Raw genomic sequence first — 20,070 nt, 5'->3', positions numbered from 1 at the left:
AGCACATTTATCCCCAATGAAACAAACATCTAGATCTACCCACATTAGATTTATTTTTAAAAGCACATTGCACAATTTTATATATTTCACTTACAGTCTATTGATACCATCAAAAATCCGAGTTTTGAGTGACGCTCTTTCCAGTTTGGATGGTGCCTTACACTAGACTTTGAGCCCTCAAAGTGGAATTTTAAAAGAACCTGGAATTAATTCCCCCATCCCAAACACTTTCATTTCAGAAGGGCAGCACTACAAAGCTATTCTCAAAACTTGCTAAGACAAAATAAAAAGTATTCTGAACGAATCTGAGACACAGCATGGTGGACACTGATTACAATTACTTGTTAGTCAAAGCAAAAGTTTAGATTAGAGTGGTGCTGGAAAAGCACAGCAGGTCAGGCAGCATCCGAGAAACTGGAAAATTAATGTTTCGGGCAAAAGCCCTTCATCACCAGCTCCATTCCGAATGAAGTGCTTTTGCCCGAAACATCGATTTTCCTGCTCTTTGGATGCTGCCTGACCTGCTGTGCTTTTCCAGCACCACTCTAATCTGAACTGTGGCTTCCAGCATCTGCAGTCCTCACTTCTGCCTATTGTAAAGCAAGAGTCCTGCAATAAGGAGACAGTCCCCTCCTTCTATAAAGAAATCACTTTCGCTATTATTGCAACTATCTCTGAACAACTAAGGGCAGGCAGATTAAAGCACTGCATATAACCATTTACACGAGCCTATGATTTCTCAATTGCAGGCAACTGCTCTTATCTATTAGGCCATTTGCAATATTGTTTACTGCGGGAAGGGGGGAGCCCTCAGAGCGCATGACAGCCGGAAACAAGGCATACCGTACTTTACATGGCCTTCAAAAAAAACTTAGGATACACATTTCACAGGAACCCTTCAAGAGTGGCAGTTACAGGAAATTAAAGTCCACTGTGAACTTGATAATTTGCACAAAGAATCAAGAGTCTGCCAGCCGTGCTCACATCCATGGCTTTTAGAGTTAGACGGCTCGACAGCCAGTTAAACATGGTAGCAGCTTTTGGAGTCACTGTCTGTCAAATCAATTCTTTAAAAAGAAAAGCTGGCTAGCTGCTCCACTCAAAATCAATCCGGTTTAAAATTTTAAAATTCCACCTATTAACAGCTTTTCAGCGCTGAACTGCAACAAATCCCTTGCAATTACAATAAGCTAGTTTCCCGCAGTGCTTTAAGTAAGTTTAACCAGTTACTCGGCAGTTTACAAGAAATGCAATTGGTTAGAAATCGTCCTTACCCGTCAAAAAAAACAAACCTCTCTCCGCAGCCAAATGACGGTTGCAAGGGCAATCCTCCCTTTGCTGCCTCACCGTTTAATTCAAGAGCTCATAAACAGCAGTTGATAGCGAACTGCTTCGAAAAAAAACTTAGCGTTCACAGGTTTGTCGCGGTAGACTTGATCGAAAATGCATCAGTAGCTAATTTGCAGCATGGCTGCATTTCGCTAAATTTTCAATCTCGTTGACTTTTGCAAAGGAACAGCATCTTTAAACTTTAAAGCCACCATCTTTTTTTCTCCCCTCCCACCCGTCTGCATAAAATGGCTGTGGCATTTTTTTAAAATTAGGTTCCAGCCCCTTAGCTCCTTGCAGCCAGACAGTCTAAACAGTGTTTTGGGGCGGGCGGGGGAGAAAGAGTTTCTTTTCTACAAAAAAAAAGCCACAGAAACAAGATTCAACCACAAACCTCATAAAGTGCAACAGTGCAAGAATCCAGCAAGTTGAGGCATTCGAGGCAAAATCAAAGATGAGAAAATTAAGCAAAAAAAAACTGATTCTTTTCCTTTTTTTAAAAAACAACGTTCAAAAGCCAGTTGAGACTGTGGCGGCCATTTTGGCAGGAACTTGGGAGCCAGCTTCTGTGGGAAGCTTTTATTTGTGACCTTCAGAGAGAGGCTCTCATGTGATCTATGGTCCCGTCAATCAAACCAGGAGGAGGAGGAGGATGCTCAACTCCACCTTCTCCGAGAGCAGAGGAACTCCAATAGGGAGGCTGCATGTTCTAACAAGCAGTAGAACCCCGCAAAGTTAATCCCTTTGCGTACAGCACCAGAGCACCCTGCAACTTAGCAACGTCATTAACTCTTTTACCACCGTCCTGCTGCAATCGAGCTGTTCACTGGATAGGCAGCACCAGTTTCTTTCAGCCTGCAGTGCACCACAGACACAAGTGAACTTTCCCCATTGTCTGGTCTGTACACGATGTGAATTAGCAGCAACAACTTTTGTGCTGTTCACAATAATATGTTCAGGCGGAAGTTTCTAGGGTACGCTAGGGTTGAAGGCCCTTTCCCCAGCGTGCTACAATGAAAGGAAAACGCCTCATTTGTAAATCTCTCTTTAGATCAACACCGACTGTATTTTTTCCCTTTTGATGAAATCTGAATGCTGCACGCAAAACTAGACCCACTTTGCCAACATTGAATTACAATCAAGCATCCTCCCAATCTCATCTTTGATGAATAAAGGATGCAAAGATTCACTAGGCTGATACCAAGCATGGAGGGTTTGTCTTGAAGACTAAAATAGGTAGGAACTGTGCTAATTTCCTATCTGTGGATTGCAACTTTGCTGTGATGAATAGGTTTGTGCATTCCTTTGGTCACAACAGCAATACCATTAATACTGGCAAAGCAATCCATGATGGTAACATTGGTGTAAGATACTCATGTGGTATGAACAGCTGAAGGGCAGATGAAAGCTGAAGCAATGGGGAGATCTTCTAAGAGAAAGTGAGGACTGCAGATGCTAGAGATCAGAGCTGAAAATGTGTTGCTGGAAAAGCGCAGCAGGTCAGGCAGCATCCAAGGAGCAGGAGAATCGACGTTTCGGGCATGAGCCCTTCAGGAATGATTCCTGAAGAAGGGCTCATGCCCGAAACGTCGATTCTCCTGCTCCTTGGATGCTGCCTGACCTACTGCGCTTTTCCAGCAACACATTTTCAGCAATGGGGAGATCCCCAAATGTTGCCTTGTCACTGGGACTAGATCCAACTGCTGTCAAAAACTAATCTGTCTAATGTGCAACAGCATTTCACATTTAAAAAGGCATCAACTCCTCACCCACACACAGCACAAACATTTCAGTAAGAGTAGACAGGGACAGGATTAAGAGATCTGAAAGCCCTTGGCTTCAGGCTGGCACCAAGACGATGGAGTTTGACTCAGTCCTTTCACTCTTGGAATAGGAACAGGAGGGGGTTTTGGCATCTTTCTTTACAACTGAGCAGGCCTCCTCAGAATCCATTCTGCTCTCTCCACACAGAAGGGATGTGAAGAGGCAGCTTTAAAAATAGTCTGACATCACAATCTGGAAACACTTGCCAAATTTGTCATAGTCAGAGACGTATATCACAGAAACAGACTCTTCGTTTCAACACGTCACGCTGACCTGATATCCCAGATGTCTACTGCCTACCTTGAAGAAGTTGTCCTCTCGCTACTCCCAGTCCCAAGCTTCCAACTCGGCACTGCCTTTCTGACCTGTCCTTCACTGCCTCCTTTGACCTATCACCGTCATCCAACTACTGCTTTCCCAGCTACCTCCCCCCAACCCCACCCCCCTCCCATTAATCTCTCAGCCCCGACCCACAAGCCTCATTCCTGATGAAGGGCTTATGCCCGAAACATCAATTCTCCTTGCTCCTCGGATGCCGCCTGAACGGCTGTGCTTTTCCAGCACCACACTCTCGACTCTGATCTCCTGCATCTGCAGTCCTCACTTTCTCCTGACCAGATATCCCATTTGCCAGTATATAGCCCAAATCCCTCCAAACCCTTCCTATTCATATACCCTTTTAAATGTTGCAATTGTATCAGCCTCCACTACTTCCTCTGGAAGCTCATTCCATACACGCACCACCCTCTGCGTGAAAAAGTTGCCCTTTTATATCTTTCCCCTCTCACCCTAAACCTATGCCCTCTAGTTCTGGACTCCCCCAACCCAAGGAAAAGACATTGTCTATTTGTCCTATCCATGTCCCTCAAAACTTTATAAACTTCTTTAAGGTCAGCCCTCAGCTTCTGATGCTCCAGGGAAAAATACCCCTTGCCTATTCAACCTCTCCCTATAGCTCAAATCCTCCAACCTGGCAACATCCTTGTAAATCTTTTCTGAACTCTTTTAAAAGTTTCACAACATCCATCCGATAGGAAGGAAAACAGAACTGCACGCTAACCAATGTCCTTTACAGAGACAATAGAACCTCCCAACTCATAAATGCAATGCTCTAACCAATAAAGGAAAGCAGACCAAACGCAGCCTTCACTATGCTATCTACCTGCGATTCCACTTTCAAGGAGCTATGAACCTGCACTGCAAGGTCTCTTTGTTCAGCAACACTCCCTAGGACCTTACCATTAAGTGTATAAGTCCTGCTAAGATTTGCTTTCCCAAAATGCAGCATCTCGCATTTATCTAAATTAAACTCCATCTGCCACTCCTCAGCCCATTAGCCAATCTGATCAAGATCCTGTTGTAATCGGAGGAAACCTGGTGTCCACTACACTTCTAATTTTAGTGTCATCTGCAAACTTACTAACTGTACCTCCTATGTTCACATCCAAATCATTTATATAAATGATGAAAAACAGTGGACCCAGCACCGATCCTTGTGGCACTTCACTGGTCAGAGGCCTCCAGTCTGAAAAACAACCCTCCACTACCACCTTCTATCTTTGAGACAGTTTGTATCCAAATGGCTAGTTCCTCCTGTATTCCATGAGATCTAACCTTGCTAATCAGTCTTCCATGGGGAACCTTGTCGAACGCCTTGAAGTCTTTATCAATCACATCCACCGCTCTGCCCTCATCAGTCCTCTTTGTTACTTCCTCAAAAAACTCAAATCAAGTTTGTGAGACATAATTTCCAACACACAAAGCCACATTGACTATCCCTAATCAGTCCTTGCCTTTCCAAATATATTTAAATCTTGTCCCTCAGAATTCCTTCCAACAACTTGCCCACCACTGACGTCAAGCTCACCGGTCTATAGTTCCCTGACTTGTCCTTACCACCTTTCCTAAACAGTGGTACCACGTTAGCCAACCTCCAGTCTTCCAGCACCTCACCTGTGGCTATCGATGATACAAATATCTCAGTAAGAGGCCCAGCAATCACCTCTCCAGCTTCCCTCAGAGTTCTAGGGTATACCTGATCAAGTCCTGGAGATTTATTTACTGTTATGCATTTCAAGACATCCAGCACCACCTCCTCCGTAATATGGACATTTTTCAAGATATCATATCTATTTCCCTACATTCTATATACAGTCATAGAAAGGTACAGCACGGAAACAGACCCTTCAGGCCAACTCATCCGTGCTGACCAGATATCCCAACCCAATCTAGTACCAACAGGCAACAACCGGCCCATATCTCTCCAAACCCTTCCTATTCATATACCCATCCAAATGCCTTTTAAATGTTGCAATTGTACCAGCCTCCACCACTTCCTCTAGCAGCTCATTCCATACACACACCACCCCCTGCATGAAAAAGTTGCCCTTGGGTCTCTTTTATATCTTTCCCCTCTCACCCTAAACCTATGCCCTCTCGTTTTGGACTCCCCCACATCAGAGAAAAGACTTTGCCTATTTATCCTATCCATGCCCCTCATGATTTCGTAAACCTCGATAAAGTCACCCCTCAGCCTCTGACACTCCAGGGAAAACAGCCCCAGCCTATTCAACCTCTCCCTATAGCTCAAATCCTCAAACCCAGGCAACATCCTTGTTATTCTTTTCTGAACCCTTTTAGGTTTCACAGCATCTGACATAGGAAGGAAACCAGAATTGCACGTAATGTTCCAACTATGGCTTAATCAATGCCATGTATAGCCGTAACATGACCTCCCAACTCCTGTACTCAATACTCTGACCAATAAAGGAAAGCATACCAAACACCTTCTTCACTATCCTATCTACCTTGCACTCCACTTTCAAGGAGCTATGAACCTGCACTCCAAGGTCTCTTTGTTCAGCAACACTCCTTAGGACCTTACCATGACGTGTATAAGTCCTGCTAAGATTTGCTTTCCCAAAATGAGCACCTCGCGTTTATCTAAATTAAACTCCATCTGCCACTTCTCAGCCCATTGGCCCATCTGATCAAAATCTCGTTGTAATCGGAGGTAACCCTCTTCGCTGTCCACTCCACCTCCAATTTTGGTTTCATCAGCAAACTTACTAACTATACCTCTTATGCTCCCATCCAAATTATTTACATAAATGATGAAAAGTAGCGGACCCAGCACCGATCCTTGTGGCACTCCACTGGTCACAGGCTTCCAAGTCTGAAAAACAACTCTCCACCACCACCCTCTGTCTTCTACATTTGAGCCAGTTCTGTATCCAAATGGCAAGTTCTCCTTGTATTCCACAAGTCTCCCATGGGGAACCTTGTCAAATGCCTTATTGAAGTCCATATAGATCACATCTACCACTCTGCCCTCATCAATCCTCTGTTACTTCTTCAAAAAACTCAATCAAGTTTGAGAGACATGATTTCCCACGCTCTTCCATGTCATTTTCCAGTCAACACTGATACAAAATACTCATTTAGTATCTCCCCCACCTCCTGCGGCTCCATACAAAGGCTGCCTTGCTGATCTTTGAGGGACCATATTCTCTCCAGCCTTTCCTTTCACCCTAATCGGGATATACTATCTCTGGACTCTATCTCATTTCTGAAGGCTTCCCATTTTCCAACCTTCCCTTTACCTGCGAACATCTGTCCCCAAATCAGCTTTTGAAAGTTCTTGCATAATACCATCAAAATTAGCCTTCCTACAATTTAGAGGTCAGAGGTGCAACTCTAAGATCAGGCTCATCAGTCATGGAGGGATCCACAGAACCCATTACCAATGACACGGAATTTCCTAAGTGTAGAATCATACTCGTTAGCGAGTGATTGCCAACGAAGACCCACACACTGCCATTTAGGAGAATGCGGCAACATTATTGAAACATTTCAGATTCTATGGGGTCTTAACAGCATAGAACAGAAATGTTGTTTCCTCCTGTGGGACAGTCTAGAACAAGAGGGCATAATCTCAGAAATATGAGGTCACACATTTAAAACAGAAGATAGGGAATTTCTTCTCTCAAAGAACAGTGACTCTGTGGAGCTCTTTACTGCAGAGGCGAGTTGAAACAGGGTCATTAAGTAGTCAGTTCTTCTGTAACATGATGGTTGTATTCTTGTGCAACTCTGCATTATAGAAAAATCACACTTTAGAAATAGCATTTAAAATGTTGGCACTGTAATTGCGTCAGAGCCAACATGTTTTGAAAGTTCATGCTTTCGAAACAGCGCCCTGCCCACCCCATTCATCAATCGCGTTACAGCGAATTTGCACTGACGAAATGTGCATTCAAAGTTTTAAGTCAGTAAGGGAATCAGGGTTATAGGAAAAAGACAAGAAAGCGAAGTTGAGGGTTATCAAATCAGTTGTGATCTCATTGAGTGGAAATGCAGATTCTATGGGTTGATTGGCCTACTTCTGCTCCTACATCTTATGGTTGTCACGATGTGAAGTTGTGACCACAATCAGATCAATCATGATCAGTCATTAAATGGCAGAGCAAGTTAGAGAGACTAAATTGCCAATGCCTGTTCCTAATTGTATGTTTATACATTCATCAGAAATGAGCACCCTTAAAAAAACAAACAATGCTTGACTTAAGTTTCCAACATAATATTGAACCTTATTTTGTCATGATCACTATTTCCCAAATGCTCCCCCATTCTGATGTTCTCCACTTGGCCTGCCTCAATTTTTAGGTCCAGATCCAGCACTGATTTTCCCTGGTGGACTGGAAATATACTGTTTCAAGAAGTTCTCTTGCACTCATTGTAGGATTTTCCCCTCTTCCCTGCCCCCACGTTTTACCTTTTCCCCAAACTACCCTCGGGTAATCAAAAATCACCAACTATCACAGTCCTACTTGTCCTGCAGATTTCCATAATTTACCTATAAATGCACTCTTTTACTTTCTCCCAACTATTTGGAGATCGATAATAAATACCCAAATAGGTCATTGCTCCCATCCCGTCTCTCACCTCCAACCATTTAGTTTCTAATTCAGGAACTGCATCTTGTTCAAGGGTTATGATATTTTCTTTGACCAACACTGCTCCCTTTTTACTCTTTCTGATTCTACTAAAAACCTGGTAACCTGGGATATTAAGTATCCAATCCTGTTCTGGCTTGAGCCACATGTCTGTCAATGCTACTCTGTCACATCCACCTGGAGCAATTTCTGTTCACTATACTCTGGGCATTTACATACAAAACAAACGATTTAACTCTGCCCTTATCTTTTTTGGCCCATTGGAAGGCGACTATTTATGGTCACTACCAACACTCAAGCCTTCCCTCACTTCTTTTTCCCTGTTCCCCATCTTCTCTCTTTTGCCCTCACTGAAACTTACAATAAAGTGGTGGCCCATTAGACAACCCACCACTTTAACTTACAAGTTTAAATCTAGCCCCAGTACACTATTACTCTCTCAGCCAGGAAATTAGTTCCATTTCTACTCAGGTGAAGCCCAGCTCTTCTGAACAGTTTCCTCCATTCCCATGTGTGATCCTACACCATCCCTCAGACCACACATTTACTTCCCTGATTTGCCTTTGCCCAAAATGGGAAGCTCCTGGCACAGGTTGTAGTCCAAAGATTACTACCCTGGAGGTCGTGTTTCAGCCTACTCCCTTGAAACTGATCCTGCAAGATCTCCAAGCTGTCCCGCCTTATGTCACTGGTTCCCACATAAACCACAACCATTTGTTACTAATCTTTCTATAAGTTTATCCAGCTGTTCAATTATATCCTGAACCCTTGCACCCAGGAGGCAACGGACCATAGGGCACTCTCAACCTTGGATGCAAACTAGGCTGTTTATCCCTTGAACTGATATCACTTTTCTAGAATGCAAACCAGCATCCCCCCTTTTCCCAGAGTGTCCTTAGACATTATGGCACTGTATTTTTCCCCCGAGAATCCTGCTGCTCACGCACAGGCATTTAAAATTTCATATCAGCTAGCTTAAAGTCCTGGGTTTCCTGGAAATGCGACCTCTTTTCCTTTTGGCGAATGGTCAGCCACTAACCTGCCATCTTTACACTCTGCATGCCTATCACTATGTGGAGTGATCACTCTCTGGTACAGCTATTCCAGAAACTTCTCTCCTCTTCAAATGGTGCACAGTGAAGAGAGTTGCAGCTCCAAATCAGTGACATTCTCCCAGTGTCTGCGTGGGTTTCCTCCGGGTGCTCCGGTTTCCTCCCACAATCCAAAAATGTGCAGGTTAGGTGAATTGGCCATGCTAAATTGCCCGTAGTGTTAGGTGCAGGGGTAAATGTAGGGGAATGGGTCTGGGTGGGTGCACTTCGGCGAGTCGGTGTAGACTTGTTGGGCCTGTTTCCAGTAATGTAATCTAATCTAAAACATGTTGTCCAGGGACTGCTACCCTTTGGCACTTCATGCAAATGTGACTGTCCTGATGCCTTGTGGATCAAAAATTGCCCACACACACCATAAGCAGACCATTTTGAATGACGTAGATGACAACAGTGGGCTGAAAAGATGTAGATTTCACCGGTCTCTGTTTTCTCCGGGCCCTCTTAGCCAGTGACCTTTCTGTTCATCACCTCTTCTGATGTATCTCTAAATGGTGGGTTACCAGAGGTCCTGGCCATTGATAGATTTCACCCAGCTGTCTGAAATCTCAAATCTTTGTTTCACATGCACTTCTAGCAAAAACATTGTCATCTGGTCATGATCTGCTTGTTGACAATGTGATGAACATTGTTTAGCCACCACAAACATTGTTAGTTTAGTAATATTTGCACGTTCATTGAATTAGCATGTTTTAAGACCTCAGAATCAGTGATCTTCATCCCAACAAAAGTTACCGAGGGAACATCAGAATCAGGGAAAGTAGAAACTTTTCACCTGTGTCATATGTTGTCTAGGCCTTGCTACTATAGATTAGTGCACAGAGGACACAAGCTTAGTTTGGAGTTTGCCATCAAATTGATGTTTCACACTGAATTTTCATTTTGATATCAGGGTTGACTCTCAAATATTTAATATGATTTATATTTTGCAATGAAAATGTGTTCAAAGACTGTCAAAATAGAGAAAATCTCATTGAAACTAGTTCCAAAAAAAAAGACTGTTTCCTTCGACTGAAAATCTGAAAGAAAGAAAGACTGACATATCACCTTCCTCTGCAAACGAGTACAATCAGGGAGGATTCTTGCATTTGAGAGTTAGAGCATGAGTTTGAGGCAGAGAATTGCTCTGGCTGAAAGTTTGGTGGACAAATATGAAAGAATACAGAAACTCAGGAGAATTGTAACCATGCTAGTGGTTCACATAACACCTACAATTCCTCAAAACCTTAAACCTTGTTATATATTTACATATTGAACCTCACTCGGTGATTGTTTTCTTTTAGGTACCCACAATGTACCCAATTTTATAGCTCACGATAATAATTTTTCCAAACATACCAACTGAAAAAAGGTTAGTTTCCAAAATAATGACATTTCGTACATACTGCAAGACAATGCCATAACATGACATTAAGTATCAAGGTTTACAATTCATTGTGATCACAAACAAAGCAAATATGCCCCTACGTTTGGAATTGGTAAACTGCAGGCATTAGTTGCTGAGTCAGAATCTTGGAATTCCCTCCCTCAGGGCACAGAGGTGTCCATCTACAGAACACAGACTGCAGCAGTTCAACAAGGCACCTCACCACCACCCTCTTAAGGGCGATAAATGCTGGCTAGCCAGTGATGCCCACATCCCTCAAATGAATAAAATAAAAGGTATACATATGAGCACTGGAAAGATAGATAAAAGTAGATGCTTTCATATTGTGATAAGACCCCTATCACTCGAAGATACCTAGTTTGAAACTGTTGGCTACAAACCAGCAGTAATCCTGTTGAAATTAATCTGTCAAGCCATCTCCAGCTGGCTTGCAATTTTAAAATCACATCCAGAGGGTTGCAAGTTTCTGACATGGGTCTTTATACAACAGAACAGGCCGATTTTCAAACAGCAGGATGTCCTGTGGGAGACTGGGTTCCAAAGTGCAGGATTTGCTTCTTGCTCTTTTGTCCGTGCTGATGATTAGATTAGATTAGATTAGATTACTTACAATGTGGAAACAGGCCCTTCGGCCCAACAAGCGCACACCGACCCTCCGAAGAGCAACCCACCCAGACCCATTCCCCTACATTTACCCCTTCACCTAACACTGTGGGCAATTTTAGCATGGCCAATTCACCTAACCTGCACATTTTTGGACTGTGCCATTTGACAATTGAGAAAACAGGACCTTGGTGGGAAGACTGTTTTGGACACATAAGCAAAACAACGGAACTCTCCTGCTCTTCAGACCCTGCCTGATGTGCTTTGCTTTTCCAGAGCCACACTTTTGTCTCAGATCTCCAACATCTGCAGTCCTCACTTTCTCCAATACAATCCACAAAGTTGATTTTACAGGAGTTGCACCTGAATGCCTGTGGTGGTGGTTTCAACAAGGACAACATCCCTCCTATTGAATCTGGAGAATGTGACAGATGCATTTTTTTATTTATTCATTTTGTGCAATGTTGGCATTTATCCCTGTCCCTAGTTGCCTCTTGGGAAGGTGGGGGTGAGTTGCCTTCTTGAACCACTGCAGTCCACCTGCCGTGGGGTTGGCCCGCAATGCCCTTAGGGAGGGAATTCCAGGATTTTGATCCAGCGACACTGAAGGAACACCAATATATTTCCAAGGCAGGATGGTGAGTGGCTTGGATGCGAACTTGAAATTGGTGATGTCCCCATATATCTGCTGCCCTTGTCCTTTGAGATAAAAGTGGTCGTGGATTTAGAAAGTGCTGTATGTGGTGAATTTCTGCAGTGCATCTTGTACAATTGTCGCTACTAAGCGTCAGCAGTGGATGCAGTGCCAATCAAACAGGCTGCTTTGCCCTGGGCCGTGTCAAGCTTGACGAGTGTTGTTGAGGCTGCACTCATCCAGGCAACTGGGGAATATTCCATCACACTCCTGACTTGGGCCTTGTAGATGATGGACAGACTTTCAGGATTCAGAAGGGGAGTTAATCATCGCAGTGCTCCTAGCCTCTGACCTGTTCTTGTAGCCACTGCATTTATGTGGTGAGTCCAGTTGAATTTCTGATCAATGAAAACTCCCAGTGATGCTAACACCATTGAACGTTAAGGGGCTGTGGTTACATTGTTTCTTATAGTGATAATCATACTCTGGCATTTGTGTGAATGTTACTTACCACTTCTCAGCCCAGGCCTGAATACTGTCCAGATCTTATTGCATTTGGGCACTACTGTTTCAGAGTCTGAGGTGACGTGACTGGTGCTGACCATTGTGCAATCATCGGCAAACATCCCTACTTCCGACTTTATGATACAGGGAAGGCACGCTGATAGAATTTCTCTAGTTCGTCTCATTGATACACTGTACTTTGACGTGATGACAAGTGTCTGTACATTAAGATGTTCAGTGCCTTTGTTGTCAAATATTTACTGCCATAGTTTGTAGAAGCCTACTAGGCACAGCTGACCCAAATGTTGAACCTCCTCATCGATGCTGGCTTTTGACAGAAGTGACAGCCAAGATATGACAAGTGGTCAACTTATTCCCAAGTCACTCCTTAATTATATATGGAGGTAGAACATTTGGCTGACCAGGTGCGGATTTGAGAGTTTTGTTTTATGAACATTGAAGGATAGTCTAAGTCTCTTGTATGCAGAATTGAAAAGATTAAGAGCAGCTTGCAAACCTTTTGCAAAGTGGGCAGCTTTACTGCAGTCATCCACAAACAGTTGATCACATATTTACAGTGGTCAGTTTAGTTTTTGCATTGAGGCAAGTGGAGTTAAAAAGTTTTCCATCCAGACAGTATTTAATGATGACAGAGGGTTGATCTTTGATGTGGTGAATAGCCACTTCATAGATAAATAGTAAATAGGACCGGAGTTAAAAACTGATCAAATTATTGCTTCTAATGATTATCTTAACATACCATAAAAGCAACTTAAATATGCATAAAGTTGTAGTGATTGGAACGACATTGGCCAAGTGGTTCTCAGAATACATAAGTTCATAAGATATAGGAGAAGAGTTAGGCCAATTGGCCCATTGAGTCTGCTCCGCCATTCGATCATAGCTGATATGCTCCTCACACCCATTTTCCTGCCTTCTCTCCATATCCCTTCAATTCACTATCAATTAAACATCTGTCTAACTCCTCCTTAAAATTGCTCACTGTTCCAGCATCCACCACACTTTGGCATAGCAAATTCCACAGATTCACAACCCTTTGGGAGTAGTAGTTTCTCCTCAACTCTGTTTTAAATTTGCTACCCCTTATCCTAAGACAAAACCTTTCATCCTAGAATGCCCTACAAGAGGAAGCAACTGCTCCATTTTTATTTTATTCACATCTTTTATCATCTTGGATACCCCAATTTGATTTCACCTCAATCTAAATTCCAGAGTGTATAGGCCTAAACTGTTCAATCGCTCTTCATACGACAAACCCCTCATCTCTGGAATCAATCTAGTGAACTTCCTCTGAACTGCCTCCAATGCCACAACATCTTTCCTCAAATAGGGGACCAAAACTATGCAGTGCAGTCTCACCAATGCCTTGCATAATTGCAACGATACTTCCTTACCGTTATGTTCCATTCCTTTAGCTATAAAAGCCAATATTCCATTCGCTTTCTTTATTATCTGCTGTACCTGCACGCTTGTTTTCTGTGACTGAAACAAGTACCCGCTGCATTGGAGCATTCCAAAGTCTCTCCTCATTTAGATAATAGGTCACCTTCCCATTTTTCTGATCAAAATGCATGACCTCACACTTATCCAGGTTAAATGTTATTTGCCATATTTTGGCTCAATCTCCCAACCTATCTACATCTATTTGTAAGGTTCTTATTTCCTCATTGCAATTTACCATGCTGCTTATTTTTTGTGTCATCTGCAAATTTGGCAAGAGAGCCTTCTATCCCTGTATCCAACTCGTTAATAGGAGCTCCTTGATTGGGGCTGTTAACCTGGTCCAATTAGGGTGTCCTAAATGACATATAAACAGGAGCTTCAGGGGTGTGCGCACTACAGGATCAACATCATATACTGTACAAGTGTAGGTAACGGGCGACTTGGTGATGGGATACCAGCCTTCATGAAGTTATTTCAAAATCCTTTGTCAGAAGGCCAGTTGGACAGTGAATGGGTTCATTAGTCAATGGGATAGCTCTTCTTCATCAACCAATAACATTTTCTTTCCCATAGCTGATATTTTTATTATAAATACATTGAAAGGATTTAAGTACCAACCATGATTTTTCTTTCAGCCGCTGTTCGCAGCAATGCCCAAATTTAAAGTTCCTGGTGAACGCAGGGCAAATGTGGAGTGTAGCAACCCCCAATGATGCATACGTTTCAGGACTGAGATTGAAAGAGCAGAGTTTAATGAATTAAGGGGTCATGATTACCTCCTCGTATAGACAAACAGGTAACAATGGTTGCTATTGTGTTTTAGCCAGGCAGACCATAAAGCCGCACTTTCAATTTCTGCTGGAAATTCTGTAATTTTCCCTCAAAGGCCTTCACCTAGACACAGGACAACAAAAAATAAATTCATTGCAAGTTACCAATTTTTATCAGATTGTCCAGTGGTACCAGCCAGATAAAGCATACAGATTCAAAGACTGTCTCCATTCTTCCAAAAGGTAACCAGTGATAAATGCTCATGAACACAGCAAGAGCTTGAAAAATTGCAAAACTTGAAACAGTGAAAATTGGGCATCTTTGAAACCAAGAGAAAATAAGCTGTGTTTCTATATAATTAGCTCATTAACCAACCATATCCTTGACATATTGCCTGTCCCTATTGGCTGACGAGAAAAATGGTGGTGATGCACTTTCTTGAATCAATGAATAGTCCGGATACAGTGTCACTAAGGAAGAAGTTCCAGGATACTGACACAACAGTGAAGAAAGAGCAGCCTATATTTTTTCAAAACAGGATGACAGGCTTGGAGAAGAACCTATGCGTAGTGTTTTTCAATGTACATTTTGGTCCAATAGGTGGTAAAAATGAAGCGCATTTTACAAATGGTACACACTTCTGCCACCGTAAACTAGTAATATAGTGTAATGAATGCTTCATGTGTTGGATAGGTTACCAATCAGATAAATTGGCAGTCTTCAGTCAATTTAATTCACTCCACACAAAATCAAGAAATGGTTGGAGGCAGTGGATGCTGCAAAGGCTACCAGCAACTGACAACATTCTAATAATAGTGCTGAAACCTTGTGCTCCAGAACTAGCTGCACCCAAAGTCAAGCTGTTCCAGTACAGCTACAACACATCTACCCAAAAATATGGAAAATTGCTAGATATGTTCTACACATAAAATGCAGGTCTACTCAAAGCTAGCCAATTACCACCCCATCAATCCACTCTCGATCATCAGTAAAGTGATGGAAGGGGTCAACAGTGCTAACAAGCAGCACCTGCTCAGCAATAACCTGTTTGTTGACACCCAGTTTGGGTTCCATGAGGGCCACTCAGCTCCTACCCTCATTAAAGCCTTATTCAAACATGGACAAAAGAATTCCAGAGGTGAGATGAGAGCGACAGCCCAAGACATCAAGGCCATTTTTGACTGAGTGAGGCATTAAGGAGCCCTAGCAAAACTGGAATCCACCGCTCTGCCCTCATCAATCCTCTTCATTACTTCTTCAAAAAACTCAAGTTCTTGAGACATGATTTCACAAGCACAACGCCATGATGACTATCCCTAATCAGTTCTTGCCTTTCCAAATACATGTATATTCTGTCCCTCAGGATTCCCTCTAACAACTTGCCCACCACTGATGTCAGGCTCACCAGTCTACAGTTCCCTGGCTTTTCCTTACCACCTTTCTTGAATAGTGGCACCACGTTAGCCAACCTCCAGTCTTCGGCACCTCACCTGTGACTATCGATGATACAAATACCTCAGCATGGGGCACTGCAATCACTTCACTTGCTTCCCAAGAGTTCTAGGGTACACCTGATCAGGTCCTCGGGATTTAACCACTTTTATGCACTTTAAGACATCAGCACCACTTCCTCTATATTATGGACATTTTTCAAGCTGTCACTATTTATTTTCCCACATCTCTGTAGGGAATGTACAGCACGGAAGTAGACTCTTCAGTCCAACCTGTCCATGCCCACCAAATATCCCAAACTAATCTAGTCCCATTTGACAGCATTTGGCCGACATCCCTCTAAACCGTTCCGATTCATATACCCTTCCAGATGCCTTTTAAATGCTGTAATTGTAACAGCCTCCACCACTTCCTCTGGCAACTCATTCCATACACTCACCATCCTGTGTGTGAAAATGTTGCCCCTTAGGTCCCTTTTATCTGTTTCCCCTCTCACCCTAACCCTATGCCCTCTAGTTCTGGAATCTCCTACCCCTGGGAAAAGACTTTGTCTATTTATCCTATCCTTCATGATTTTATAAACCTCAAGAAGGTCACTCCTCAGCCTCAGACACTCCAGGAAAAACAGCACCAGCCTATTCAACCTCTTCTTATAGCTCAAATCGCCCAAAACTGGCAACATCCTTGTGAATCTTTTCTGAACCCTTTCAAGTTTCACTCTTCCCTGTCCTTCTCCACAGTAAACACTGGTGCAAAATATTTGTTTAGTATCTCTCCCATCTCCTGTGTTAACACACACAAGCTGCCTTACTGATTCTCTCACTTGTTACCCTTTTGTCCTTAATATATTTCTAAAACCCAATCTACATGGACTTCAGTAAAGCATTTTCAACAAGGTTTCTCATGTTGGACTGGTTAACAAGGTTAGATCTCATGGAATACAGGAAGAACTAGCCATTTGGATACAGAACTGGATTGAAGGTAGAAGACAGAGGGTAGTGGTGGAGGGTTGCTTTTCAGACTGGAGGCCTGTGACCAATGGTGTGCCACAAGGATCGGTGCGAGGTTCACTACTTTTCGTCATTTATATAACTGATTTGGATGTGAACATAGGAGGTATAGTTAGTAAGTCTGCAGATGACACCAAAATTGGAGGTGTAGTGGATAGCGAAGAAGGTTACCTCAGAGTTAAATGTGATCTTGACCAGATGGGCCAATGGGCTGAGGAGTAGCAGATGGAGTTTAATTTAGATAAGCATGAGGTGCCGCATTTTAGAAAGGCAAATCAGAACACAACTTGTACACTTAGGTAAGGTCCTGGGGAGTGTTGCTGAACAAAGATACCTTGAGGTGCAGGTTCATAGTTCCTTGAAAGTGGAGTTGCAGGTAGCTAAGATAGTGAAGGCAGCATTTAGTATGCTTTCCTTTATTCGAGAGAGTTGGAGTATAGGAGTTGGGAGGTCAAGTTACGACTGTACATTAGTTAGGCCACTTTTGGAATTCTAGTCTCTCCTGTCGGAAGGATGCTGCGAAACTTGAAAGGGTTCAGAAAAGATTTACAAGGATGTTGCCAAGGTTGGAAGATTTGAACTACAAAGAGACGCTGAATAGGCTGTGGCCATTTTCCCGGAGCATCAGAACCTATGGGATGACCTTACAGAGGTTTATAAAATCATGAGGGACATGGATCGGGTAAATAGACAAGATCTTTTCCCTGGGCTGGGGGAGTCCTGAACTAGAGGGCATAGGTTTAGTGTGAGAGGGGAAAAATCTGAAAGGGACCTGAGGGGCAAATTTTCATGCAGAGGGAGATGCGTGTATATAATGAGCTGCTAAAGGTGGTGGTGGAAGCTGTTCCAATTACAACATTTAAAAGGAATCTGGATGGGTTTGTGGATAGGAAGGGTTTAAATGGATATGGACCAAGTGCTGGCAAATGGGACTAGATTAGGTTATGCTAGGCTATCTGGTCGACATGGATGTGTTGGACCAAAGGGTCTGTTTCCGTACTGTACATCTCTAAGACTATGGAGTCAATGGGACTTGGAGAAAACATTCTGATGGTTGGAGTCATACCTCGCACAAAGGAAGATGGTTTTGGCTGTTGAAAGTCAGTCATCTCAGCTCCAGGAATTCTCTGCAGGAGTTCCTCAGGGTACTGTCTGAGGCCCAACCACCTTCGGCTGCTTCATTAATGACCTTCCCTCCATTACAAGGTCAGAAGGTCAGAAGTAGGGATGTTCACCAATGACTGCATGATGTTCAGCACCATTCACAACTCCTCAGATACAGTCCACGTATGAATGCAATAAATGCAGGACAATATCCAGGCTTCGACTGAAAAGTGGCAAGTCACTTGCATGCCACACAAATACTAGGCAATGACACCACCAATAAGACTATCTAACTATTGCACATTGATAGTTCCATTCAATGGCACTAACATCATGGAATCCCCTATCAACATCCTGGGGGTTGCCACTGACCACAAACTGAACTGAACTCACCATATAAATAAATAGCTACAATAACAAGTCAGAGGCTAGGAATTCTGCAGTGTGTAACTCACCTTCTGATTCCTTACAAGGCACAAGTCAGAAGTGTAATGAAATAAGGCCCACTTGCCTGGATAAGTGCAGGTCCAACAATACTCACGAAGCTAGTTACCACGCAAGACAAAGCAGTCCATTTGATAATATAGATACGGTGCCATTCAGTCAGTCCACCACCAATTCTTGTACCACCTGCAAGATGGAGATTGTCTCTACAGCATCTGCTGTCCTCACTGAGTCAAGAAGCATGGTGCTGAACGAAGCCCAAGTCAGGCAGCATCCAAGCAGCAGGAAAGTCTACATTTCAAAAGGGCCCAGCCCAAATCGCCAACTCTCCTGCTCTTTGGATGCTGCCTGACCTGCTGCACTTTTCCAGACCCACTCTGACATCATCTACAAGATGCACTGCAGCAAGTCAAAGATGCTTAGCTAGCACCTTCCATGACCACTTCCATCCAGAAGGACGAGGGCAGCGGATGCATGGGACCACCACCATCTGCAAATTCCTCTCCAAGTCACTTGCGTCCTGATTTGGGAGATACAATCGCCACTCCTTCACTGTTGACAGGTCAAATTCCTGAAATTCCCTAAGGGAATTGTGAGTTTACCTACAGCATATAGACTGCGCGTTTCAAGGAAGCAACACACCAAAACCTTCTCAATGGGCAGACAATAAATGCTGACATAGGCAGTGATGCCTGCATCCTAGAGTTAATTTTTAAAAGTTGCTGTGTCATGGACAATATTGAACATTGTTTTACTGGATTACACTCATCTGGACAGAATCCAAATATTCTATTACACTCCCGATTTATACTTTGTAAATGATGAAAAAGTTTAGGGAGTCAGGTGGTGAGAGTTACTAGTCACAATCTGATTTTTTTTTGTAGCCTCTCTACATATACAGTCAATCAAGTTGTTTCTGATCAACTGTGACCTTCAGCATTGATGTTGAGGGCTCAGTGAGGCTTATGCCTTTAAATATCATGGGGTAGTGGTTTGACAATCTGGAGATAGTCAAAAATTACACGACACCAGGTTATAGTCCAACAGGTTTATTTGAAACCGGAAGCTTTCAGAGCCCCTGCTCCTTCCTCAGGTAGCTAGAGAGAGAGAACACAACTGACACAGAATTTATAAGTAAAAGATTCAAAGGGTCATACAACTTATGCGAACGTATTGAACAAACCTCCACAATCTGGATATATAGTCCTTGCCTGGTAACTGTGTACCATGAATGTTACATGCCAGTTACCAGCCCAAAATTCACTGCTTTTGAGCCTAAAGTGCTTCATCATCTAAGAAATATTGTCAGTTTCCACATGAAAAATCAAAAAAAAAAATTACAACTCGAAGATAGCATTGTTGAAACCAGGAAGCAAAGGAAATTACATTCCACAGAAAGTGAAAGTGAAAATATAAAATGAACTTCATTTAATCCAAAGCAGCGCATCAGTCCACTGTGTTCAAGGTTGGATACATACAC

The 20,070-nt window shown here is 43.0% G+C and overlaps 1 protein-coding gene across 8 annotated transcripts in view; it reads right to left on the bottom strand.

Annotated features, from left to right (window-relative positions):
* LOC122542107 (trinucleotide repeat-containing gene 6B protein) overlaps positions 1 to 20,070 on the bottom strand; it is a 175,575-nt gene that overhangs the window by 107,597 nt on the left and 47,908 nt on the right. The window contains exon 1 of one of the 8 annotated variants that reach the window (XM_087978223.1): positions 1,724 to 1,908. The exons of 5 other annotated variants lie outside the window; for them this stretch is intronic. In XM_087978223.1, coding sequence (XP_087834349.1) covers positions 1,724 to 1,728 — 5 coding nt within the window. In that variant the 5' untranslated portion in view covers positions 1,729 to 1,908. Of the gene's footprint in view, positions 1 to 1,274; positions 1,563 to 1,723; positions 1,909 to 20,070 lie in introns of those variants that run through there. 2 more of the 8 variants (XM_043679486.2, XM_087978224.1) reach the window with 2 other exon arrangements.

This window comes from Chiloscyllium plagiosum, unplaced genomic scaffold (genome assembly GCF_037043375.1).
Source record: "Chiloscyllium plagiosum isolate Xiang-an unplaced genomic scaffold, Cpla_swu_hap1 HiC_scaffold_33, whole genome shotgun sequence".
NCBI classification, from domain to species: domain Eukaryota; kingdom Metazoa; phylum Chordata; class Chondrichthyes; order Orectolobiformes; family Hemiscylliidae; genus Chiloscyllium; species Chiloscyllium plagiosum.
This window is presented reverse-complemented; position numbering and strand designations above follow the sequence as displayed.